This window comes from Castor canadensis, chromosome 5 (genome assembly GCF_047511655.1).
Source record: "Castor canadensis chromosome 5, mCasCan1.hap1v2, whole genome shotgun sequence".
Classification (NCBI taxonomy): domain Eukaryota; kingdom Metazoa; phylum Chordata; class Mammalia; order Rodentia; family Castoridae; genus Castor; species Castor canadensis.
The window spans coordinates 161,227,359-161,248,802 of NC_133390.1; the positions used below are offsets into that span (position 1 = coordinate 161,227,359).

At 54.4% G+C, this 21,444-nt stretch overlaps 1 protein-coding gene across 2 annotated transcripts in view; it reads left to right on the plus strand.

Annotated features, from left to right (window-relative positions):
- The first annotated feature begins 200 nt into the window (after positions 1-200).
- The window catches only part of Vstm2l (V-set and transmembrane domain containing 2 like), a 33,526-nt gene continuing 12,282 nt past the window's right edge, over positions 201-21,444 (plus strand). Inside the window, exon 1 of one of the 2 annotated variants that reach the window (XM_074074732.1) lies at positions 201-561. In XM_074074732.1, coding sequence (XP_073930833.1) covers positions 441-561 — 121 coding nt within the window. In that variant the 5' untranslated portion in view covers positions 201-440. The remainder of the gene's footprint in view (positions 562-21,444) is intronic. The other variant, XM_020172489.2, reaches the window with a different exon arrangement.

Genomic DNA, 21,444 nt, shown 5'->3' on the forward strand with positions numbered 1-21,444 from the left:
GGTCGACCTGCTCCGCCCCAGCCCGCGCCCACCCCCGCTCTGGGGCAGGGGAGAGTTGCGAGTACCGCTTTAAAAATCCCAGCCTGGGCAAAACTTTGATGATAAATCAAGCGGCAGATCCCTCCGCCGCCACCTCCTCCGGGCGGGGGGAGGGAGTGGGAGGGAGGGGTGCGGCGGCCGCGCCGAGCGGAGTGGCCTTCCGCGGAAGGGAAGAGTCCCGCAGTCGGAGGCGGCCGGCTGGGCGTGCGCTCGCTACCCGCAGCCAGGGCTGGGCCGGAGCCGGGCGAGGGCTGGGAGTGGTGCCGGGCCGGGCCAGCGGGCGAGGGGCAGCGCCCGGAGCCGGGCAGCAGGCCGCACAGGGCAGACGACGGCGGGCGAGGGGTCTGCGGGCTCCTGAGCCCCGATGTGAGGCGGCGGCGCCCCCGGCCCGAGCGCGCACTATGGGGGCCCCGCTCGCAGTGGCGCTGGGCGCCCTCCACTACCTGGCACTTTTCCTGCAACTCGGCGGCGCCACGCGGCCCGCCGGCCACACGCCGTGGGACAACCACGTCTCCGGCCACGGTGAGTTCGGTCGCCACCCCCACGGACTTCCCCACCAAACCCCACCCCAGCTGCGCCGCTCCAACTTAGCCACCCGGGGCTCGAACCTGCGCTGGCCATGGCGGGAGCCCCGGGGCGCCCCCTGCTGGGTTTGTGGACCCACCCTGGCACCCTGGCCAACCCTGTGGAGGAGGGGGCACCCGAGCACACCCTCACTCCTGCTCTTGGTGAGAAGTCCAACACACACACACACACACACACACACACACACACACACACTCTGAAGGATACACACACCTCCACGACCAAACATATCTACAGCTACTGACACACTCAGACCCACAGTCACTGCCTTCTGACCCTCACAACTCCTACCCTCACACATCACACACCTTCTCAGAGCCCCCTCCTCGCTCCTAAATACTTACACTGCGCCTACTACACACATACATCAGGCACTGCGCTGGTGGGCTCCCCCTGCCATCTGGCACCCAGGCACACATGCTTTGCCACAACTCTTGCCTGTCTGCCTGCAGACACACGGACACGCGCGTACACTTTGCTCACCCACTCCTATCTGCCTTTCCTCTTGGTGGTTTAAACCCAGAGCTGTTCTTGTCCCCTCCCTCTCCATCCTGCCCCTTATAACTGAGAATGGGTCTGGATGGTAGCCTCCCTGCCAGGTGGGTGGCATCTTAGGGATGAGAGCATCGTGGGGGCCCCTGGAAGACACTGGAATAGTTGAGGTTGCTGTTTCCAGCCAGAGGCGGGGAGCAGAAAGAAATACCCCAGGCTTTGTCTGTCCCTGGAGGTGTGCAGGAAGCCCTTGCATCCTGCCGTAAGACACCCTCATCTCATCCTTGGCCCCAGAGGACTGAAATGTGGGAAACCTCAACTCCAGCCATTGTAGGAGCGGGGAGCAAGCAAGTGTTCCCGGCAAGCTTGCCCAAGTGTCAGAAGCTCCTTCTCACCCCAGAGGAGCCCAAGTTGGCAGCAGAGTTGGGTGGCATGAGGCGAGCAGCTCTGGGGCTTCCCTGCTCCCATGTGAGCCAGGCTCTGGTATGGGGCAAGGGACAAATGAAAGCAGAAGAGATCTGATTCCATCCATGTATCCCTTCCCCACATGGAGCCTGCAGCACCAATGCCCCACACTGTGTGCCCAGGGCTGGGGGAGGCTTGCACAAAGGGCAGGAAACAGAGTGACTGATTCTGATGGGAGTGAGTGAGGGGTGTGTGTATGGGGAAAGATACATGTTGGGGTGGGACCCATGAGTGTGATTGCTCTGAGGAGGGGGCTTCCAAAGACACTCTCAGGGTCTCTGCACCCATCTGCCTCACCATGTTTGATAGCAGCCGCTCTGTGTATCACCTTTCATATCCCTTACCTAGTTCTAGCAACCTGGAACGAGCTGTGTTAAAGAGGGTTAGGGTTATTTTGATCCTCAACTTACAGATGGGGAAACCAAGGCTCAGAGAGGTGAAGAGAGATGCCAAGGTCACATAGTGAGAGAGTGGCTGAGCCAGGACGGACCCCACAATCTGTCGGGCAAAGACTTGAGTTTTCTTCAGGACTTTTGGATTCCCTCTTGTTCAAGGGAAACTGGGAATTCCTCCTTCCCTCCCCTCTTTGTGACTCAGTTCCTTGGCACAATTGGAACTTATACTAGGAGGCTTTTTCAAGGAAGGACTCTGCTGAATTTGTGGTCCTGAGAGGTATAAGCAAGAAGCCCTGAGGTTTACGGTCATCCTGTCCCTGGGCCAACAGACCCTAAGGGATTTAAAATTCCAGTCTGTCATTCCCAAGGAAGCATGCTCTGCCCTTTGTGTGACAGTCTCTGCCTGCCCCCTGGTGCCAGGTATGCTGAGGGGCACAGCTCCACCCCCGAACTGCACCCTGGAAGGTCCTGCTAAGGCCCAGGGTGGAAAGGGACAGCACTGGCTGCTGGGGATTCTGACTTCTCTCCTGACCTCTGTGTGTCTCTGAGCAAGTGAGTCACCACTCCACTCTGGGGCTACCCCTCTGTCCCTCAAGAAATGAGGAGGCCAGTCGACTCTGCAGGGGCAGGGCTCCCTTCCCCCCTGACATTGCCAGGTTCAAAGTCACCAAGTAGTGGATGCCGAGGAGCCCCACAGCTGCCCCTGCGCCGGACCAACCACCCGCCGCCACAGGAAGGGTTTGGAGCCGCTTAATCACAAAAAGAAACTGTTATTAATGATAGTGAGACGCGGCGAGTAAGTGGGTCATGTCTAATAAGCCATTTGTGTTCCGGAGGAGAATACCAATTTGATAAAAGCTGTGTGTGCTGAAAAAGCTTCAAAATTGCTGTTTAGCAGATTGGAGTCTGATCGTTCCATTATTCCCGGTCTCCATGTGTTCTCAGCTGATTCAGGAAATGTGGCCAGGTCAAGAAGGTGTCTGTGTCTGGGATGAGGGGTAGGTGCTGGAAGCAGACGGTCCTGAGGTCCTGGGGAAGAGCCGATGGCCCCAACCTCTTGGTGGCTGCTCACCACTCCAGCTCCATCTGTGTCCAGCTCAGCTGCTGGGCTAGTGCCTTTCATGTTTGCCCTGGCTTATCACAGGGAGAGCCTGTGGCCAGGTCGGCAAGGCCCTCTGTTTCACTTCCTGTCTCCTGCCCACCTCCACTCAGCCTACTTGGAAGGGAGCTTTGTAAAGGCAGGCAGAATGGGTGGTGCTTGGTTCTGAGAAGGCATTAGAATTGAAATGGGGGGTAGTGGGGCTCAGCGGCTATACTTAGGAGGTGCTCAATAAACAGCAACTATTTTGATTTTCCTTATCAAAAAGGGATAGCTCATGGCCCTGTGCACAGTGGGGGCGGGAGGAAAGGGAGCTGACATTTATGAAATACTATATAGTGGGTACTCCAAGCCTTTGCCAGTGTGAGCTCACGAGCCAGTCATTCATGTGAGGCTGGTGTTGGACACATGGGGAAATTGAGGTTTACAGAGGGCCCATGACTTTCCCTGAGTCTGAACAGAGAGCCACAGGACCAGATTCAGGATGAAGGTGTGTCTGGGGGTCCTGAACTTGCTTCTCTAGGTTCAGTCCAGTACTGCGACAAAATTCTTCCTCTGTGTAAACCTAACCCAGGTGTTGTCCCTTCCAGCTGCCCAGGGAGCTAGTAAAGGACTGGGTTTCAGCCGGAAAAACCAGAAACTCACAAAGTTGATACAGGCTGCTGGGCTGGACTCCTTGTCTAGTACTTTCCAGATCTTGTGCAGGGAAGGGGTCTGGAAGGCAGGATTTTTTGCAGACCCCAGCCTCAGAGTCCCCCAGGGAGTTTACCACAATGCAGAACCCCCAAACCACTGACCAAAATGGTTATTGATGGGACCCCAGAATCTGCATTTGTGAGTACTGGGGATGGAACCCAGGGCCTTGCATACACAAGGCCAAGTGCTCTACCACCAAACTACATCCCCAATCCCCTGGAATCTGCATTTAATGAGCTCCCCCCATGATTCCAGCAGCCTAAAATTAGGAAGCCACCCATACCTGATGGGAGACATAGGGCAGGTATCAGGTATTGTCAGTGCTAGGGCAGGCTTTGTTTGGTTCCACAGGAATGGTCCAGACTGGGGCAGGTGTTTGGGTCCAGAGAGGAGCCCCGGGAAGCCCACTGCAGCACACATCCATCCTGCCCCTACACACACACACACAACCCCTTGGCTGGCACCTTCAATTATTAATACACTCCAATGCAGACAACGATCCTGGCGTGGCCTGGCGCTTCGTCCAGTGAGTGATTCACCGTCCTGAGGTTCTCTGTGTGCCAGGAGGGAGCAGCAGGGCACTTGGGGAGTTGGGGGCATTGGGCCATTTGGCAAGCAGCCTGTGCACTGAAAAATGACTCTGGCTTCCTTGTGTTCCTTACTGAACTGTTAGTATCTCACCATCCATAAGCAGGCTGGTTTGGTGGCTGGAAGAAGGAGAAATTGAGTCCTTCTCCCGAAGGTTATGTTAAAACTGTGTTTGCCTTTGTCTCGGGTGTTGGTGATTAGTCTACCAATTATGCCCGTAAACACTCCACGTTGGGCTGAGGGTTTCCCAGCCTCCTGTGGGGAATTGGCCCTCATAAGCGGTTTTCCCCAAGTCCTTCACAACAATTGCTTTTGACTTCTTGCCCACCAGCAATTCCTGCTTCCTTTTCCCTAAACGAGGGAATCTCAGGTAGTCAGCAAGACACAGGGAGTTCTGCTCCTTACCATGGTGACAGCAAGGGTGGAGGGCAAATTCTCCCCATGGCAAACAAGGTATAGGGAGCCCCTGAGAGGCTCCTTCTGATCCTTCAACCTCCAAGCAGGAGATAGAGCAGCTGGAATGAATCATGGAGGCCTCTTAGGAAACTCTCAACCCCCTCTCTCACGGCTGGGAGGACCAAGGCCCAGGTCGGGGAAGTTTGTCAGAACTGCCCGGATGTTAACTTCTGGGCCTCTGCCCAGGATTACTGCATGTGGCTCTGTCCGTGTGGAGAGATGACACATGGGGCACAGGTGTATAGAGTGTCAGATCAGTGCTTCTGTGGTGTTTTCTCATTTGATCCTTGAAAAACCGTAAGAAGAGGTGACTGTCCTGGACCCAATGTATACACAAGAAGAATGGGATTGGGTGAGATTAAAAGGCCACACACCTGGACTTGAACCTGGGAATCAGGCTTATAATGGTCTTTAGTGATAGGAAGAAGGAGGGAGGGGCACGTGGGGGGGAGGGAAGGCAGCCCTGGTGTGGAAGATGTTTGGTGATGTCCATGTTCCACACCGAGGACACTGCAGCAACAGAAGAGGCAGCCCATAGAGCAGGTCCTGGCCACAGACCGCTCCCCCCTTTCCAGAATGAAAAAGAGGACAGGAAATGAAGAAGTGCATGGTATAAACAGGAACATTGGTGCCCACACCAGGACCAGGTGTCAGAAGAGGGGAAAAGTGGCCTGAAATGAGCCCATTCCGTGGCGCTTGGCCATGACCTAGGACTCTTAAGGGTCAAACTGGTAGTTCAGGGGACTATAGGAAGAGTGTCTCAGCCAGAAGGGAATTTGGGGCCAGATGGATACTGGAAGGACAGATTTCCTGTGTCCTGGGATCCAGCACAATGCCCAGCCCAGGGAGGTATCAGGGAATAGTGAATGGATGGCAGGTCCAGGGTCTGAGGTCCAAATTCTGAAACCCGCTCATTCTGAGTGAATATTGTTTTAAACATTCACGTAATTTTAATTTCATAAGGAATCCATATTTTTAGGGGAAAACAATCTCAGAAAATTAGAGCCCCTCATCATAGCTACTGGACGTCCTGAGGTGAGGAAGGCTGATTTTACCTTTCAGGGGGCAAGTCAGATCCAGGCTGTGGGGTGCATATGGAGCATACCCGCCAGGAAAGCAATGGGGCCCAAGGGTTCTGCCTCCTGCCCTGGCCCCGTGAGCCTCTTCCACCAGAAAAAGGGGCTATGGAGAAGAAATCTACCCACTGCCAGCCAGTGACCAAGAGGTCCAGAACCCACCCAGCTGGTTCCCTCGGTGCCCAGTGCTGTGGGGAAGGGAGGCGGGATGGGGAGGCAGAGAGGCTGCTGCTCCAGGTCCCCCTCCCACAGGTGAGCCTCCTTCCCTTCCTTGAGGCCCTCAGGGGGACTTCTAGGCTTCAGTGCTACCTCCCCAGCTCAAATATTTCAGCAAAGCTCCCAGGAACCCCGAGAGCCTGGGCCCCACAAAGAGATGGTCTTAGACAAACCTTTTTCATTTTAATAGTCATGCATTTATTGTAATGTGGGTTAGAAAAATATGACCAGCACATCAAAACTGTGCTTTCCCAGATATGATCGTTTAGGATGAGACTAACAGGGTATTAAAAAAATAGTGGGTTAGTTTATAGAAAAACATTAAGGTCGTCGTAGCACATGTGGTACACAGCACGTCCGTGGGGATCCAGAGACACAAAGGGATAGGGGCACTGGTTACTGCTGGCCTAACAGGCAGCTGCCGCATATTGGAGCTCCATCCTTCACTTGCTCACTCATTTCTTCATTCATTTATTCATTCATCAGATACCAACTGAGCACCTGAGCCATGCTAGGCTGTTTTAGCCACTGGGGACCGGTCATTGAAGAAGAAAAATTAGGTTCTGATTGTCTTGGTGTTCAAATCTAGTGAGGGAGACAGACAACTAAACCCATAAAGGATAGGTAGGTAGAGCCAGGCACCGGTGGCTCACGCCTGTAATCCTAGCTACTCAGGAGGCAGAGATCAGGAGGATCTCAGTTCAAAGCCAGCCTGGGAAAATAGTTTTGAGTGACTGTATCTTGAAAAAACTCAATACAGAATAGGGCTGGCAGAGTGGTTTAAGTGGTAAAGCACCTGCTTAGCAAGCGTGAGGCCCTAAATTCAAACCCCAGTACAGCCAAAAAAACCCCAAAACCAAAAAACAGGGATGACATTCAACTCGGGGAGGGACCTCAACCCTGGAGCAGTTAGGGGGTCTGGTAGTGAGCCCTCCCCCCCCCAGAAGGTGTGCAAGTGGGGCCTGACCAGAGCTAGGATGTTGCAGGGGGACTTTCTGTCTTATTTCCCAAAGGAGTAGAGACTGAGAGAAGCCAGAACACAGTGGGTGGTTGATAAAGATCTGTCACTGGACCATGTGGTGATTGCTGGCACAAAGGCAGGGGGCAGAGCTCTCAGCTCAGAGGATGCCTGGTCCCTCGTAGGAGCCATGCTGGGTGGGCCTTCTCTGTCCCCTGTGTTAAGGGGCAGGGGTGGGGTGGGGACAGTAGCTTCCTTGTGGCTTTGCTGCAGCTCTGAATGAGTGCAAGGGTGAGGGGACAGAGCTGGTAGGCACTAGGCTTTGCCCACTTTGGCCCTGCTTCTGTCTTGCTGGGTGACCTGGCTGGTCCCCCACCTCTCTCTTGGCCTCAGTTTCCCTACCTGAATAATGAGAAGTTTGCCTAAGTTCTAAGCCTGTAGAATTCTTCCAGCAGTATCCTCTTGAGCCCCGCCCTTTGTCCACAACCAGCAAGTGAGCTGGGAAGGGTGGGGATTGCCCTGGCACATGGGACTTAACTCTCAGAGGGCTTCTGGGTTCTGAACCGAAATGCCAGCGCCTGCCATCACACATTCTGTCTGTGTACTTCCCTCCTCACATTTCACATGCACACACACACACACACACACACACAGAGGCACACTGAGCAGGACGCTGAGACAAGAGGAGGTGTGCCTGGCCTGAGGACGCACAGCCATGGAGCAACAAAGCCAGGTGGGAGCCCAGCCCCTCCTAGCTGCCCACTCTGGCTGCCTGAGTGGGTGTGCAGGCCAGTTCCGGGTGTGTGGTTCTGGGCAGCACCCTGGCTGTCAACTCTCCTTGGGGCAGTGCTGCCAGAATTGCTGAGTCCAGGGTCTGCCCGAAAGCTCCCATGCACCGGTCTGCACTCCTGGGTCTCTGGGCTCTGTCAGTGGGTAGTGGTGGGTCCTGAGCATCTGTGTGTGACCTGTGTGCACCTGCCCGGGTGTTCCAGTGGAGGGGTGGTGTTTCTGTCTGAGCATGTGCCTGGAGTGTGTTTGGGTGACTCTCTGTGGTATGTGGGGCCATGGCAGGCTGGGAGGGCGCCAGGCTGGTGCCCTTTGCCCAGTGGCTTTTGCTTCAGTGCCAGCCTCCCCTGCTTCTCCAAACTGGTACCTTGAAGGATGAGATTAGCCCCCAGAAGCACCTGGAAGCTGAGCTCCATCTGGGAGAGAGACCCTGGAAAACTACTGGCTAGCAGTTGGCAGTGCCCACCCAAGACAGGTGGTTGGCCTGCCCGTCTGGCTAGGTCTGTTTCCTCTGGGTCTCTCAATCATTTTCTCTCTCTCTCTCTCTCTCTCTGTGGGTCTCAGCCTCTCTAGATCTTTCTCTTTTCCTCTCTCTGTCTGCCCTTCAGTCTCTTTCCATCTCTCTTTGTCCCTTTCCTTTGTCTGTTTTACCCATCTTTCTCTCTTCTCATGACCCCCACCCTGTTTTTTTCTCTCTGTGTACACACACACACACACACACACACACACACACACACACACACACTTTCTTCAAATGACACCTCAGGATTACACATACATATATACCATGTATCAAAATAACACCCACACAGAACAGGCACTCAGTAAATGATGGTTGAATGAATGAATGAGTGAATGATCAAGTGAATGAGCAGGAAGGGACCTGGCTCATATTGCCTAGTGGCTTCTAATTTTTTCAGGGGTCACAACCCTCTTGGGAATCTGATGAAAATGACCAATCACTTCCTCAGAAAAGCGCCCGTGGTTTCAGAGTTTTTGTTGAGGCTCCAGAGCTCATCTCTGGTCCCAGGGAAAGCAGCCTTCACTACCCTTGTGAGGAAACTGAGGCCAGTCTGCAGCAGATCTGGCTGGAATGCAGACCTGGCTGGAATGCAGACCTGGAAGAGGGACTTCTCCCTCTTCCTGGGTTGGCCTCAGGAACAAAGCTTCATTTGTTTTTCCCAAGTCCTTGCAAAGCATCCTGGAGGAGGGAGTGGGGAACAGGCATAGGAGGTGCATCATACTGAAGGGTTTCCTAAAGGTGGAAGACTTCCTGGGGGAGGTGGGTTCTTTGTAGGTTTGTACCCTGGGACTCCTAGGGCTGGGAGGAGGATGCCAGAGGTCAGTGGCAGCAGTACCTGGCTGTCCGGTCTGGCTAGGGGGCCTCATCTGGAGATGTGTGTGCCTATTTGGAAAATTCTGGGTCTTGATCCGGGGCAGGGGCAACCCTAGAGCTCCCCTGTCCCAGCTCTAACCTAGGGCCTCTCACATGCTAGACAAGTGTTCTACCACTGAGCCACAGCCCCCTGGAAGTTTTCTGAGTGAGGAAGGCCCTGGGTCAGGCTGGTCTTTGGGTAGGCTCCTGGTGAAGAGAGGACTTGGAGGCTGGAAGGGGAGAGAATGGAGGGGAGAAGTTGAGAGAAGCTCTTTCCTCCAGGCCCCCTACACTCCCCCAGAGGCCCAGGGCCCCTGGCCACCAGCCTCCACACTCATCCTGCAGAGGGGGAAACTGAGGCTTGGAGAAGCATGTCACCATGCTTCTGGAGAGCAGAGCCCAGTTTGGTTTCTGGAGCCTGGCATTTTCAGGGTGTCTCGGGACCAGGGGTGTCTTGACTAAATCCCTTCTCTCAGCTCCTCAGGCTTGGCTCCCAGCTGAGGCTGAGGCAGAAGGCGGAGAGCAGACGGCAGGGTGTCTGTTTTGCTTTGTGAGGTTTTAAAAAAATCATTTCCGGCCACAGAGGCAGCAGCAATTACTGCCAGCTCGCTGGGGAGCTGTTTGCTGCCTGTCACCAGCCCCGGGAAAGGGTCCCTAATGGAGGCCCCGCGGCCAAAGCACAAGGTAGTGGAAATGGCTCTGAAAACAAAGCCACACTAATGGTCTCCGGCAGGCAGGCCGAAGAGAGGGAAAGGGAGAGAGAATGCAAAGGGGAGGCCTCCAGACAGGGCTAGACTCACCAGGCAGGCACCCAGACTCCCCAGCAGGCAGTCGACTGGGCTTCAGCTAGATACTGGAAGCCCTGAGCTGAGCCCTTTCCCCACATTGCTGCTTTCCAGCTCTGTATCTCTGGCCATGTTAAATCCCCTCCCAGGGAAGGAAACTGTAAGTTCAAAGGCCCTGGGGTAGAGCTGAACCCATTCAACTAGGGATTCTCTGATTTTAGAACAGTCCTTGTGTCTGAAGGGACCAGGTCAGATCAATGCTGGCAGGGAAAAGGGGGGCTTGAGCCTCCGACAGGGAGGAATCAAGGCAGCCCTCGCTGTGACAGTGAGCTAATTGTCACCAGCATATTAACGTTCCTAGGGAGCCCTCTGTGTGCCTGATGGCTATAGGCTCATGTGCCTGTTGGGTCCCTACAACACCCACTTTGCTGATGAGGAAACTGAGGCTTAGAGATGTGCCCATCATGAGGAAATGCAATTGAAGTTCAAGTCCAGGTCAGCCTGATTCCAGAGCCCATGAATTTATTGCTGAACTGGGCGTTTCCGGGAAGACAGGTGGGCAGAGGTGGGGATGAGGCAGGGACTAGGTCCTGACTGGTAACCAGGCTTGATCCAGACCCAGGCCTGGCAGGGGTAGGGCTACAGCTGTCCTGCCCCTGCCACCTGGGCACCCTCAGAACCTCTGCTCTAGAGTATCCCAGGTGTCGGCCTCCTTTCTCCGTCCTCGCTTTCCAATCCCTTCTTCCCTGGTCTCTGTCCCCCGGCCATCCCTGTATCCCTCACTCTTCATTCTCAGTGAATCTGGGGTGCACTTCCTGGGTGCTGGGCTTGCAACAGGGTGGGCATCTGCTGGGTTTTTGGGGTCAGACACGGGCTCAGTTCTTGGCTCCCACTTGTCCCCCAGTCTCAGTATCCTTGGTGCAAGGGCCCCCACCACTCTGCAGAACGTGAAGGTGGGGAGGAGAAACTGTCAGACAGGGCCTCCTGGGCTCCTGCTCCTGCCTGGCCTCCCCACCACCCCACATCCTGCTCCCACACTTGCCTCGCTCCCTCCTGTGGCCCAGTGTGCAGAGGAGGAGCGGAATTCCACTGGGGAAACCTGCTCGCTGCCACGGTCCTGCGAGTGCCAGAAGATTTTCGCTCTCCTTAAATCTCCCTAAATTTGTAATTCCACTGCTGTCTCCCTCAATATGTGCCTCTGTGTGGCCTTGGGAGGCGCAGTGCCCCAGCTGCTGGCACCAACACTGCTGCCTGAGGTGTGGGAGCAGCTGGCAGGCAACTCAGGCAGGTCCCCACCTTCTCCTTGTCTCAGTTTTCTGTCTGTAAGAAGAGGAGGATGATAGAGGCCATGTCACAGGTTGCCGGTTAGGTGAGATGGCTTAGTGCATTAAAGAAACACCGCCATAGCCAGGTGCCAGTGGCTCACCCCTATAATCTTAGCTACTTGGAAGGCTGAGTTCCAGAGGACTGTGGCTCGAGGCCAATCCAGGCAAATAGTTTTTGAGACCCCCCACCCCCCATCTACAAAATAGCCAGAGCAAAATGGACTGGAGATGTGGCTCAAATGTGACTTCAAATGTGGCTTCATGCCTTCTGAGCATGAAGTTCAAATCCCATTCCTACCAAAAAAAAAAAAAAAAAGTAACAAAATACTGATACATGCTACCCTGTGGACAGACCTCAAGCCAGGTTGCAAAGTGGCAGCAGCCAGTCACAGAAGACCCCAGACTATGATCTCTTGACAATGAAATGTCCAGAACAGGCCAGTCTGTAGAGACAAACACAGACTGCTGGTTGCCAGGCCAGGAGGAGGTAGAGTGGGGAGAATGGCTTCTTTTGGGGTGATGGAAATGTTTGGGGACTGATAAAGACAGTGATGCACGACGTTGGGAATGTACTAACTGTGACTGAATCGTTCACTTTAAAATGACGCATCTGAGGTTATGTAAATTTCACTTCAATTTGAATAATTAACTAAATAAAAAGGACATACCTCTATAGTATGTGCCAGGCACTCCACTTTATAGGTAGATGTTGACACATGTCATCCTTACAACCGTCCTTTGAGGCCGTTGCTGTCTTTATTCCATTTTACAGACAAGAAAACAGAGGCATGGAACCAGTAAGTGCCTAGCATATGGTAAAGAGTCAAAAGCGTTCTCCCTTTTTTAATTTTGAGGCATGGCAGCCTTGCCTCCCTCCCCCACCAGCCACAGTCTGGACAGTCTGTGTCCAATGGCTACCAGAAGAGTAGCCATTGGGGACCTATGTCCCAATGTCCTGCACACTTGAAGAAACTCTTTACCTGAGTTAGTTCATTCAGTCCTCAAAATAAGCCTTCTGCCAATGACACAGGTGGGAACAGAAGCTCAGAGAGGCGAAGCGTTCAGGCAAAGCTGCACAGCACATCAGGGAAGTGTTGCAGTGCATGTTCTCATCAGGAAATCCTGGGCTCTGCACCCCAGACCCTCACCTTCCTCCTGGTCCCCTTCCCATTTCAACCAACACATGTGCACTTCCTGTACACAGAGTAGAGTTCCAGGAGCCCAGGATTGCAGAGGTGAACTTGGCCTCAGATTGGACAGGACAGGAAGCCCTGGACTGGAATACTGGCTCCAGGCAGGAGGGGAACCGGCTCTATTTCCCATTTCACTCATGAATCCGTGAATTTTGTATTCTACTCCATAATATAGTCCTGTGTGTTATATACAGAAACAAGGCTCTTTCCTCATTTTGCTGGAGGAAAGTCAGTTCCTCACGAAGTTGCTTGCCTGGCTGGAGCAGCACAGATAGAAGGATGTATCCGCTCGGTTCTTGGTTCATTCACTCTCCAAGCAGGCGCCTGGGCCTCTTTGTTTCTTAAATGACTGTCATTTAAGAATGTTCGCTGTGAGCACAGCACAGGCAGCTATAAGGAGAAGAGGGCAGCAGGAGTCGGAGGCCCAGCATGAACCAGACCTTGACCGTGAGAACCCGGATGAACGGTGGAATTGGACCAGGGTCCATAGGAAGCCAGGCTGGGGTTGGTGGTAGGTGCCTGCTGCTGTCCATACTTCAGGACCTGCTCCCAAGCTCCCTTGGGATGAAGAAGGAAGTCTGCTTGGTGCTGTGTGAATGTCGCGCCAAACCTTCACCACGATTCCTGTTTAGTGAGGAAGGTTCAAGACCGAGGCTCAGCCCCCAGCGCACAGCCTTCCTGGCCAGAATTTATGAGTGCTGTTTGGTGTTCATACTGTTGGTGTTTTACAGTTACCCTCTATTTATGGCAAGTGATGCTGATTTTCCATTTATGGCAGTAATAAAAGTTTCCTTTTCAGCTGAATTTATTTAAGTAAAAAAAGGAAAGATGCTTTGAAAATAAATAGTAAGTAAGTGATATGCCGGTGACACAGGCACCCTGTGGGGATGGTTGGTGAAGGTGGTCCCCAAAGGGCTGGATTTAGGAAGCTCTCTTTCCCTTTCCTGTTTGGAGTGTCCCGTAACTGTGCAACCCCAGGACGGCCCAGAACTTGTGCCACTGCCCAGACCTTTGCCCTAGACAGTGGGGGAGGGGCTTGCGACGTTGCTGCAGTTCATGGCTGTGTTGAGTGGTGCACACCCTGACCAGCCACACCTGGCGGTCCAGAGTCAGCCCCAGCCGTTGTTCACGCCGCCGTCCCTGGTGTGTGTCTGGCCCTCCTGTGGACTGTGGCTCCCTGAGGTCACAGCATGATCTGAGACATCTTGGAAGCCCAACACAGGACCTCACATACAGCAGGGGATCCACCAGGATTGGTCTTTTCATTTCTTCTGGAAAGGAGGCCTGGAGCTCCAGCTGCAGGCCCAGGCAGCCATCTTGCCACAAAGCACACTGCAGATTCCTGAAGCTTTTTGACAAAATGCCTCCCTCTCCACGGCTCAGGAGGGGAAAGCCTTCCTGCCCGTTGCTTGTCCTTTCCTAGATGAAATGACCTCCATCAGTTCACACCTCTTCCCTCTGGGTACAGCAGGGCTTCAGGGCCTCTGGGAGGAAGCAGAGCCCTCGGGGACTCCCGTGGGCTCATCCCAGGGCTGACAAGTTGTGTAGCCCAGGCAGGAGAGGGCTCTGACTGTGGCCTTCTGAGTTCTGGGGCACTTCTACCCTCTCTCCCTGTCTTTAGTTTCCTGATTTCAGGAGCCAGGTGACATGGCCAGGCAGGTGAGCAGGACCGTCATGAAATCCTCCTGACGCCCTTTGCCCTTCCGCATGCTGTGCCAGTATCCTCATGGTCCAGCCCCCAGCTGGGCTGGGCACAGAGCAGGCTTCCTGGAATTGACCCCAGCGTCACACTTCCTACAGCTGAAAAGGAGAGGGGTTTGGAGAAAACTCCACCTTTGACTGAGCAGTTTCACAGTCAGCTCTGGAGCTATAGTCTGACTTTGTGCCTTCGTGCTGTGTGACCTCCGGAACTGCTGCTCCCTCTCTGAGTGTTGTCACTTCCTCATCAAGTCTTTGAGAGGATGATCGGTCCTGTGTACAGTGCCTGGCTTCTTGCTTTCCTCAGTGCGATGGGGAACTGGTTGTGATGACCTCAGGCCTTCTGAGCTTTGATTTCTCATGCTACCAGGAAAATCTCAGGGTGGACAGGGGCGGGGATACAAATGCCATACCTCCCTCGTTATATCCCCCTCCCCATGGCAGTGACATCAGCAGGAACAGGGAAGAGCTGCACTCCAGATCCCAAGGCTTGGGTTCGGATCCCAGTTCCTTGCTCCTGGTTTACCATGCTACCCATGACACGCCTCTCTGAGCCCTGCCCTTCCTGGTCACTGGGAAGGTCATATGGTCACAGGCCAACACCTTTGTGGTGCACAGTGGGCCTCCAGCAGAAAGATGGCGCTGCGGGGTTGCGGGGCCACAGGGCAGGGGCTGCCAGAGATGGGGGCCAGGGCTTCTTGGAGCGTCCTGCTTTGTTCTTGGTTGCATTTCACAAGATGATTCTCTGGGCCACCTGTCCAGCGGCCGTGAGAGGCAGAACGGGGAGGGCCGCGCCCATGCACCTGTCCCAAGTGCCTGCTCTTGTGGGCACAGTCCCCCAGAAGCTCCAGTCTGACACACAGTAGGTGCCCAGCAAAAGCCGAGTGAGTGGATGACAGGATAAATGAGCGCATGATCTCTGGGTAGATAAAATTCTATCGCTGTGACAAAATGCCAAGCAAACAACTTAAGGGAGGAAGGGCTCCTTTTGGCTCATGGTCCACGGTCGGCTGGCTCCATTGCTCTCAGGCTGTGGCAACGGCATGGCAGAGCAAAGCTACTCCCTCACCAGGGCTGTGAAGCAGAGAGAGGGAAAGAGGAAGGGGCTGGGAACAAGGTACCCTTCAAAGACATGTCGCTAGTGACCTGCTTCCTCCAGTCAGGCCTCACCTCCCAGCTGTCCGTGCAGCTGTGAACCCATCCATGGATTACCCCTCAAATAAGGCTAGCACCCTCAGGCTCCATCACCTCCCAGTGAGGCCACCACCTAGGGACCAAGCCTTCTCACGAGTCTTCGGACATCATTTCACATTCAAACCACAACACGTCGTGGTTTTTTTCCTCCCAGTTCTAACTGAAGTCCTCTGGGTGTTGTCTCACCTCCCTTGCTCACGTCATCCATGCGTTCACCCATCCAGCACCTGCCTGCCTGCCCACCTCCTGTGTGGAGTGCACGTCTCTGCGCTGGGGGACCTTCCAGACAGCCGGTATCTGGCATCGAGGTCACTCCAGTGGGGCAGTGAGGGGTTGGCTCCAATGCCCTGGGAAGCAGAGGCCTCCAGGCAGAGGGCCACGCAAGGGCTGAGTTTCAGGAACTGCATAGAGGGACACGTGAGAGTGGCCAGATGGAGCAGTAGACCGGTCTGGGTGGAGCCAGAACCTGTAGGCTTCAGATGCCCAACCTGTGAGCCTGCCTGACCTTGACCCAGAGGGCTGGCAGTTTCCCAACTGGACCAAAGTATCGGGAGCCCTTGAAGCTCCCAGGCAGCCGGGAGCAGGGAAAATAGGGCTCTTCCTCTGCTGCCACAGTGCTGCCATACGTGTCTACCTGCAAGCCCACAGTTCTTGTGACTGGCTTTACTTGGCCCAGCGTCCTCGGGGCTCCTCCCAGGGTGGCTTTTGTCAGAACTGCTTTCCTGTTCACAGCTGAGCGATGCTCCCAGGATGGGCAGACGATGTTTTGTTTATCCATCATTGTTGGAGGCTTTCAAGCAGGGAGTGTCACAGTGGGGTCACATGAGACATGTGGCCACAGGGCTGGCAGGGCCACACTGGTTCTCCTTGCTCTACCCCTGCTCTGTCTGACTTTGGGGGTTAGAAGCTGCCCCTGCCACCAGCCCCAGAGGGGACCCCTGTTCTTACTCAGCACAGACTGATGAGCAGGCTGAGAAGCAGTCTTGGCAGGCCTGCTGGAGGAGTTGGCCTCACTCCAGAAATGGAAAGAGATGGGAAGGGCAGGGAGGGCCGTGCAGAGGGGAAAGGGAGGGTTGGGGCCAGGGTAGAGGGGTTGTGGTGCCCTGCGGCTGCTTTGGAGGACAAGTTCCTTGGCCTGTGGGAGCCCAGAGGCTTCTGGGAGGTAGAGTCTGGGAGGAAAGGAGGCCAAGACTGGGGGTTGAGAAGTCACACGTGGGGCCCAGCATGAGTGAAACACAGGCTCTGTGCCACTGTGTGATCTGATGAAGCTACAAGGAGGATCTTTAAAGATCTTCCTGGAGGTGCTGAAATTTTGGAGAGGAAAGGTGAGAGAAGCGAGGGCTATTTATTGAGCACCTATTGTGTGCCAGGCATGAGGCACAGGCTGTCTTGTGCCATTCTGTCACTGGTCCTCTTATTCTCCACTTTTGCAGATAAAGAAACTGAGGCTCAGAGAGACAAAGGGGCTTGCCCAGGTCATACAGCAAGGAGCAGGGCCAGACTCTAGCATAGGCCCAAGGAAAGCACTAGCTATCTATGCTGGGTGAGACCTGGGGCACTAGTAAGGCGGTTGGGCCCTGGTGCTGAAGGGCTGGCAAAGCCCTCAGGTCATCTCCTGCCCTGCCCAGGAGCCAAAGCTGGGCGTCAGGCTAGGCCCACAGGGCGTCTCCCTGCAGCCCGTGTGGCAGCACCGGCCTGGGGTTAATGAATACGTCACTCCCCCAATAAAAAGCAGGAGGGAAGAAGATGTTGCGCTCAGTCAGGCTCCCTGTGCCTTCTCCCGCGGAATCCTAATTGTGGATGCTGGATTTAATTGTCTTCCCGGAGAGCCCAGCCCGTTGGGCCCCGGGGCTGGAGAACAGAAATACCTTCTCCTCCAAAATCTATAATTAACCAGCCCTAGGGACCTGCTGCTGCAGGGAGGCACCTGAGCAGGGGAGGGGCTCAGGGCAGAGGGAGCCAAAGAGGAGATAGGGATTTCATGTCTAAGCTCAGCCTCAGTGCCATTAGGTCATGGGGAGGGGCTAGGGGGCTGTGGGGAAGGAGTTGGGTGGGAGCTAGGCAGAGGGCTGTGGGAGATTGGTTTAGAAGTCGTAGGCTCCCACTCTACAGTTCTGTAGAACTGGGTTCCAGCTTGCCCATGACTTGCTGTGTGACGATGGGCAATTTACTTAACCTCTCTGAGCCTCTACTCCCCTGTCTGAAGAATGGGAATAATAAAGGATCACACCTCCCTTTCAGCCCTGTGCTGGGAGCATGGGGAAATATCAAGCACTTGGAGAGTGGTCTTTTTTTAAAATTTTTATTTTATTCATATGTGCATACAATGTTTGGTTCATTTCCCCTACCCCCTCACTTAGCCCCCTCCCCCCTCCCTCTCCCCCCCACCCCCTCGCTACCCAGCAGAAACTATTTTGGCAGAGTAGTCTTGATTTCTTCCATTGTTATTATTTCAGCCCCATCATCCATACGCTGGCACTACCTCCCCATTCTTGGGCTTCTGCAGGGTCCTCCAGGGTTAGGGCGGGAGGAAGACCCTCGCACCATTCTTCATGGAGGTGAGGGCAATGGAGGTCCCCATCTCTGGAGATGTGTGAGCAAGACACAGAAAGGTGGAGCCTGCTGGCTGAACTTGACCTGATAGATCAGAGCATGGTGGGGCTGAGGGACCCATAGGGCTTGGTCACACCTAGTGGTCAGAATGCAGCTCTGTGGGAACCTTGGGCAGGGTGGGTCACTTTTATGAACCTCACTTTCCTCCTCTATTAGATGGAGTGGTGAGAGTATTGGTAAGCAGAACTAACAGCACAGGGGCCGCAGATACCCCTCCATGTCGGAGGGTGTGGGGGGGTTAATATTAATACCCCAAGAAGAGCTCTGGGGCTCCCTTCTCCGCCTTTGTGCATGCCCTCCCTGCTGCTGGCCTACTTGCCTGCCCCTCCTCTCTGAAGTCTTCCCAGATTACCTCATCCCCAAGAGGAAGTCACCGCTCCCCTTCCCGATGCCCAGGTAAGGCAAAGGCCACATTCTCTTCAGGTTGTCAGGCTCACTCCCACTGTGCAGAGGGGCAAACTGATGCCCAAGAGGGAACAGACTCTGTTGGTGGAGACGCCTCAGTCCTCCCTCCCTGGCTCCCAGTCCAAGTGCTCCCAGAGCTGCCCTGCACTCATGGGCTTCTCCCACTGATGCGGCTTGGGGCAGGCCCAGGACAGGCCTTCAGGGTGCTGACTGCAGACAGGGAGACTCAGATACACACCAAAAGCCCAGAGCCTTGATTTCTCTATCTATCCTGCAGACGCCCTTTCACCACGAGGGGGCCTCCTCCCCCATCCCACCTAGGCGGCTCCTGGCAAGTCTGAGGGGACCAGAGAGACCCTGGATCAGCAAGGAGCCTGGCCCTCTTTCCAACCTCCTACCCAAGCTCCTCCCTGCCCCACTGGGTTTGAGACCTGGGGCCACCCCCTCAGGGAAGCCTCCCTGCCTGCCTCTGCTGGATTAGAAGCCTGCAGAGGTTCATGACCTCACCTCTATCTCACAGGACTCTGAAAGGTTGGCCATTAGGACCATCTAAAAAGTTTCTGAATACCCCGGGAAGAGGTGGACTTGGGAGTCAGGCAGGCCTAGGGTCAACTCTCAACTCTGCTGTGGAAGGCATGCTTCCTCTGTGCCGGGTCATGGCACGGAGGACACCTGAGGCTGGCCCAGGTCACCGCCTGCTAGGAATCTCTACGTGCAGCTCAGTGGCTAGATGTGCCGTGAGATGTAAAATACACTCCCATTTCCACAACTCAGCAGATAAAAACCATAAAATGTCTCAGTAATTTTTATCACGTGGAAATAATTATCTTTTGATATCTTGGGTTAAATCCATCATTAACATTAATTTCACTTTTTTTTTTAGTTTTGTTCCTGTGGCCACTAGAATGGAATGTTCTCTGTGTGTCTTGCGGTGACTCTCATTTTTTCATTTGTGTGTCTGCTGGACGGTGCTGCCCTGGATCGTCATCCCTAGGGTCCCAGTGGACAGTTGGCTCTGGCCCATCCCAGGCTGCCAGCTGTGTCATGCTGCAGGGCAAGGCTGTCCACCAGGGGACAGAGGCCTCCCTGATCACACACTTTTCTCTCTGGGCCTTGCTTTCTGCTGTAGTGAGAAGAGCTGGTGGTCAGGGCTGGGGGGATCTTGGGCTGGGGGAGGTAGAGTGAGGACACAGAGAAGCCTGGCCCCTCCCCTAGTCTCTCTGTTAGAGTCTCTGCTCTTCCTTCTACCCCTGAGGCGTAGAAGGTCGCCCTGAGGCGACCCACATAACCATCCTTCTGTCCACCAAACAACAGCTCCTAACTCACCCTTCCCGGGAGGAGGAGAGGCACCATGGTGCCTTAGGCCTAGTGGTGAGCAGTGCCTCCACTCTGCCCAGATCCTTGGTCCTGGGCCCATCCAGCCCCAAATAGCCTTGGGGGAGGGAAGATGGTGGCATGCCCTGATTTCTGTGTCCACAGCAGTGACATCTGGGGGAGGTCCCAGCCATGTCCCTTCACCACAAGGGTCATATTCATGGTCACCCAGATCCAACAGAGGGGCTCACCACTTTCCTCCTTCCCTTGGCTGTAAAGGGCCCTGGTGCTGAACAGGAGGGGCTGGGATCCCAGCTGAAGCTCTGTCCCATGGCTAGGGGTCAGCAGCTCACTCCTGTCCTCCTGGCCCCTCCTGGTAACAGGTGCTCAGTGGCCCCCTTGGGCTCTGCTGCAGTTAATTGGCAAATGAGGTTAGGGAAGTCTCCAGCCACAGGGCCAGGGCTCGGACTGTCAGGGTGGGGCCGGCTCTGGACCTCGCTCCACCTCTGCCCTGCATGTGTCCATCCATTCAGGAGTATTTATTGAGTGCCTACTGTGTGCCAGACACTTTTCTTTCTGCTGAGGATTGGACAGGACAGGCACAGTCATTGTTCCTGGAAGGAGGGATGGATAAGACACATAAGTAAAATATAATAATAGAATAATAGAAATATAATAATAAAATATAAAAGTAATACTCAGTGCTTGCACTGAGCTGTGCTGCCCTTTCAGCGGTCATTGCCTGTAAGTGGGTATTTACATTTAAGTCTAAATGAATTAAAATGAAATCAATTGAAAATTCAGATCCTCTGTCACACCAGCCACATTTCAAGTGCTCAGTAGACACATGGGGTTGGCAGCTGCGGTATTAGCTCAGCTACAGAACATTTCACTTACGGCAGAAAGCTCTGTTGGCCTGCACTGATAGTGTTGGAAGGGAAGGGTGACTTGAAGTTACAGGATGGGATGAGAGGTGCAGTTTTAAATTAGATGATCAAGGTAGGCCTCACTGAGGAGGTGACATCTGAGCAAAGTTCTGAAGCAGAAGAGGGGCCATTTCCACTCTGGGGAATAAGTGTTCTAGGTAGAGGGATCTAGGTAGAGGCAAAGGTCCTGAGGTAGGATCTCAACTAGAATGCTCAAGGAACAACAAGGAAGCTATTATGGTGAGGATAAAATGAATAGAAGCTGACAGCAGGGGGGAATAGCCTAACACCGAAGGCCTGGTCAGCCAGTGTAAGAACTCTGGCTTTCAACCTGGATGAGAGGACACCATGGGAGAGCTGTTTGACGAGAAGGGACAGGGACCAATTATGTTTTGCCAGAATACCTCTGGCTGCTGTGTTGAAAAGCCATTGTTTGGGAGGAGGAGTGGAAGCAAGTAATCAGTGAGGAGGTTAGGGTAAGCAGTGACTGCAGCTTGGCCCTGTGGGGGTGGGAAGGGACCGGAGTCTGCAGACACTCCAAAGTCAGAGTCCACAGGGCTCCCTGAAGACGGAATGTGGGGTGTAAGGGGTTGCGGGAGGGAAGTAGCCAATGATGATTCAAGGGCATGGCCTGAGCACCTGGCAGGAGAATTTGGGGCTGAGATGGCAAGGGTAGGGTGGCTGCCCTCAGAGGACAGTGACCGCCCCAACTCTCAGGGCAACTGTGTGTAAAGGCACCTCACAACATCCCAGCGCATGTCCAGT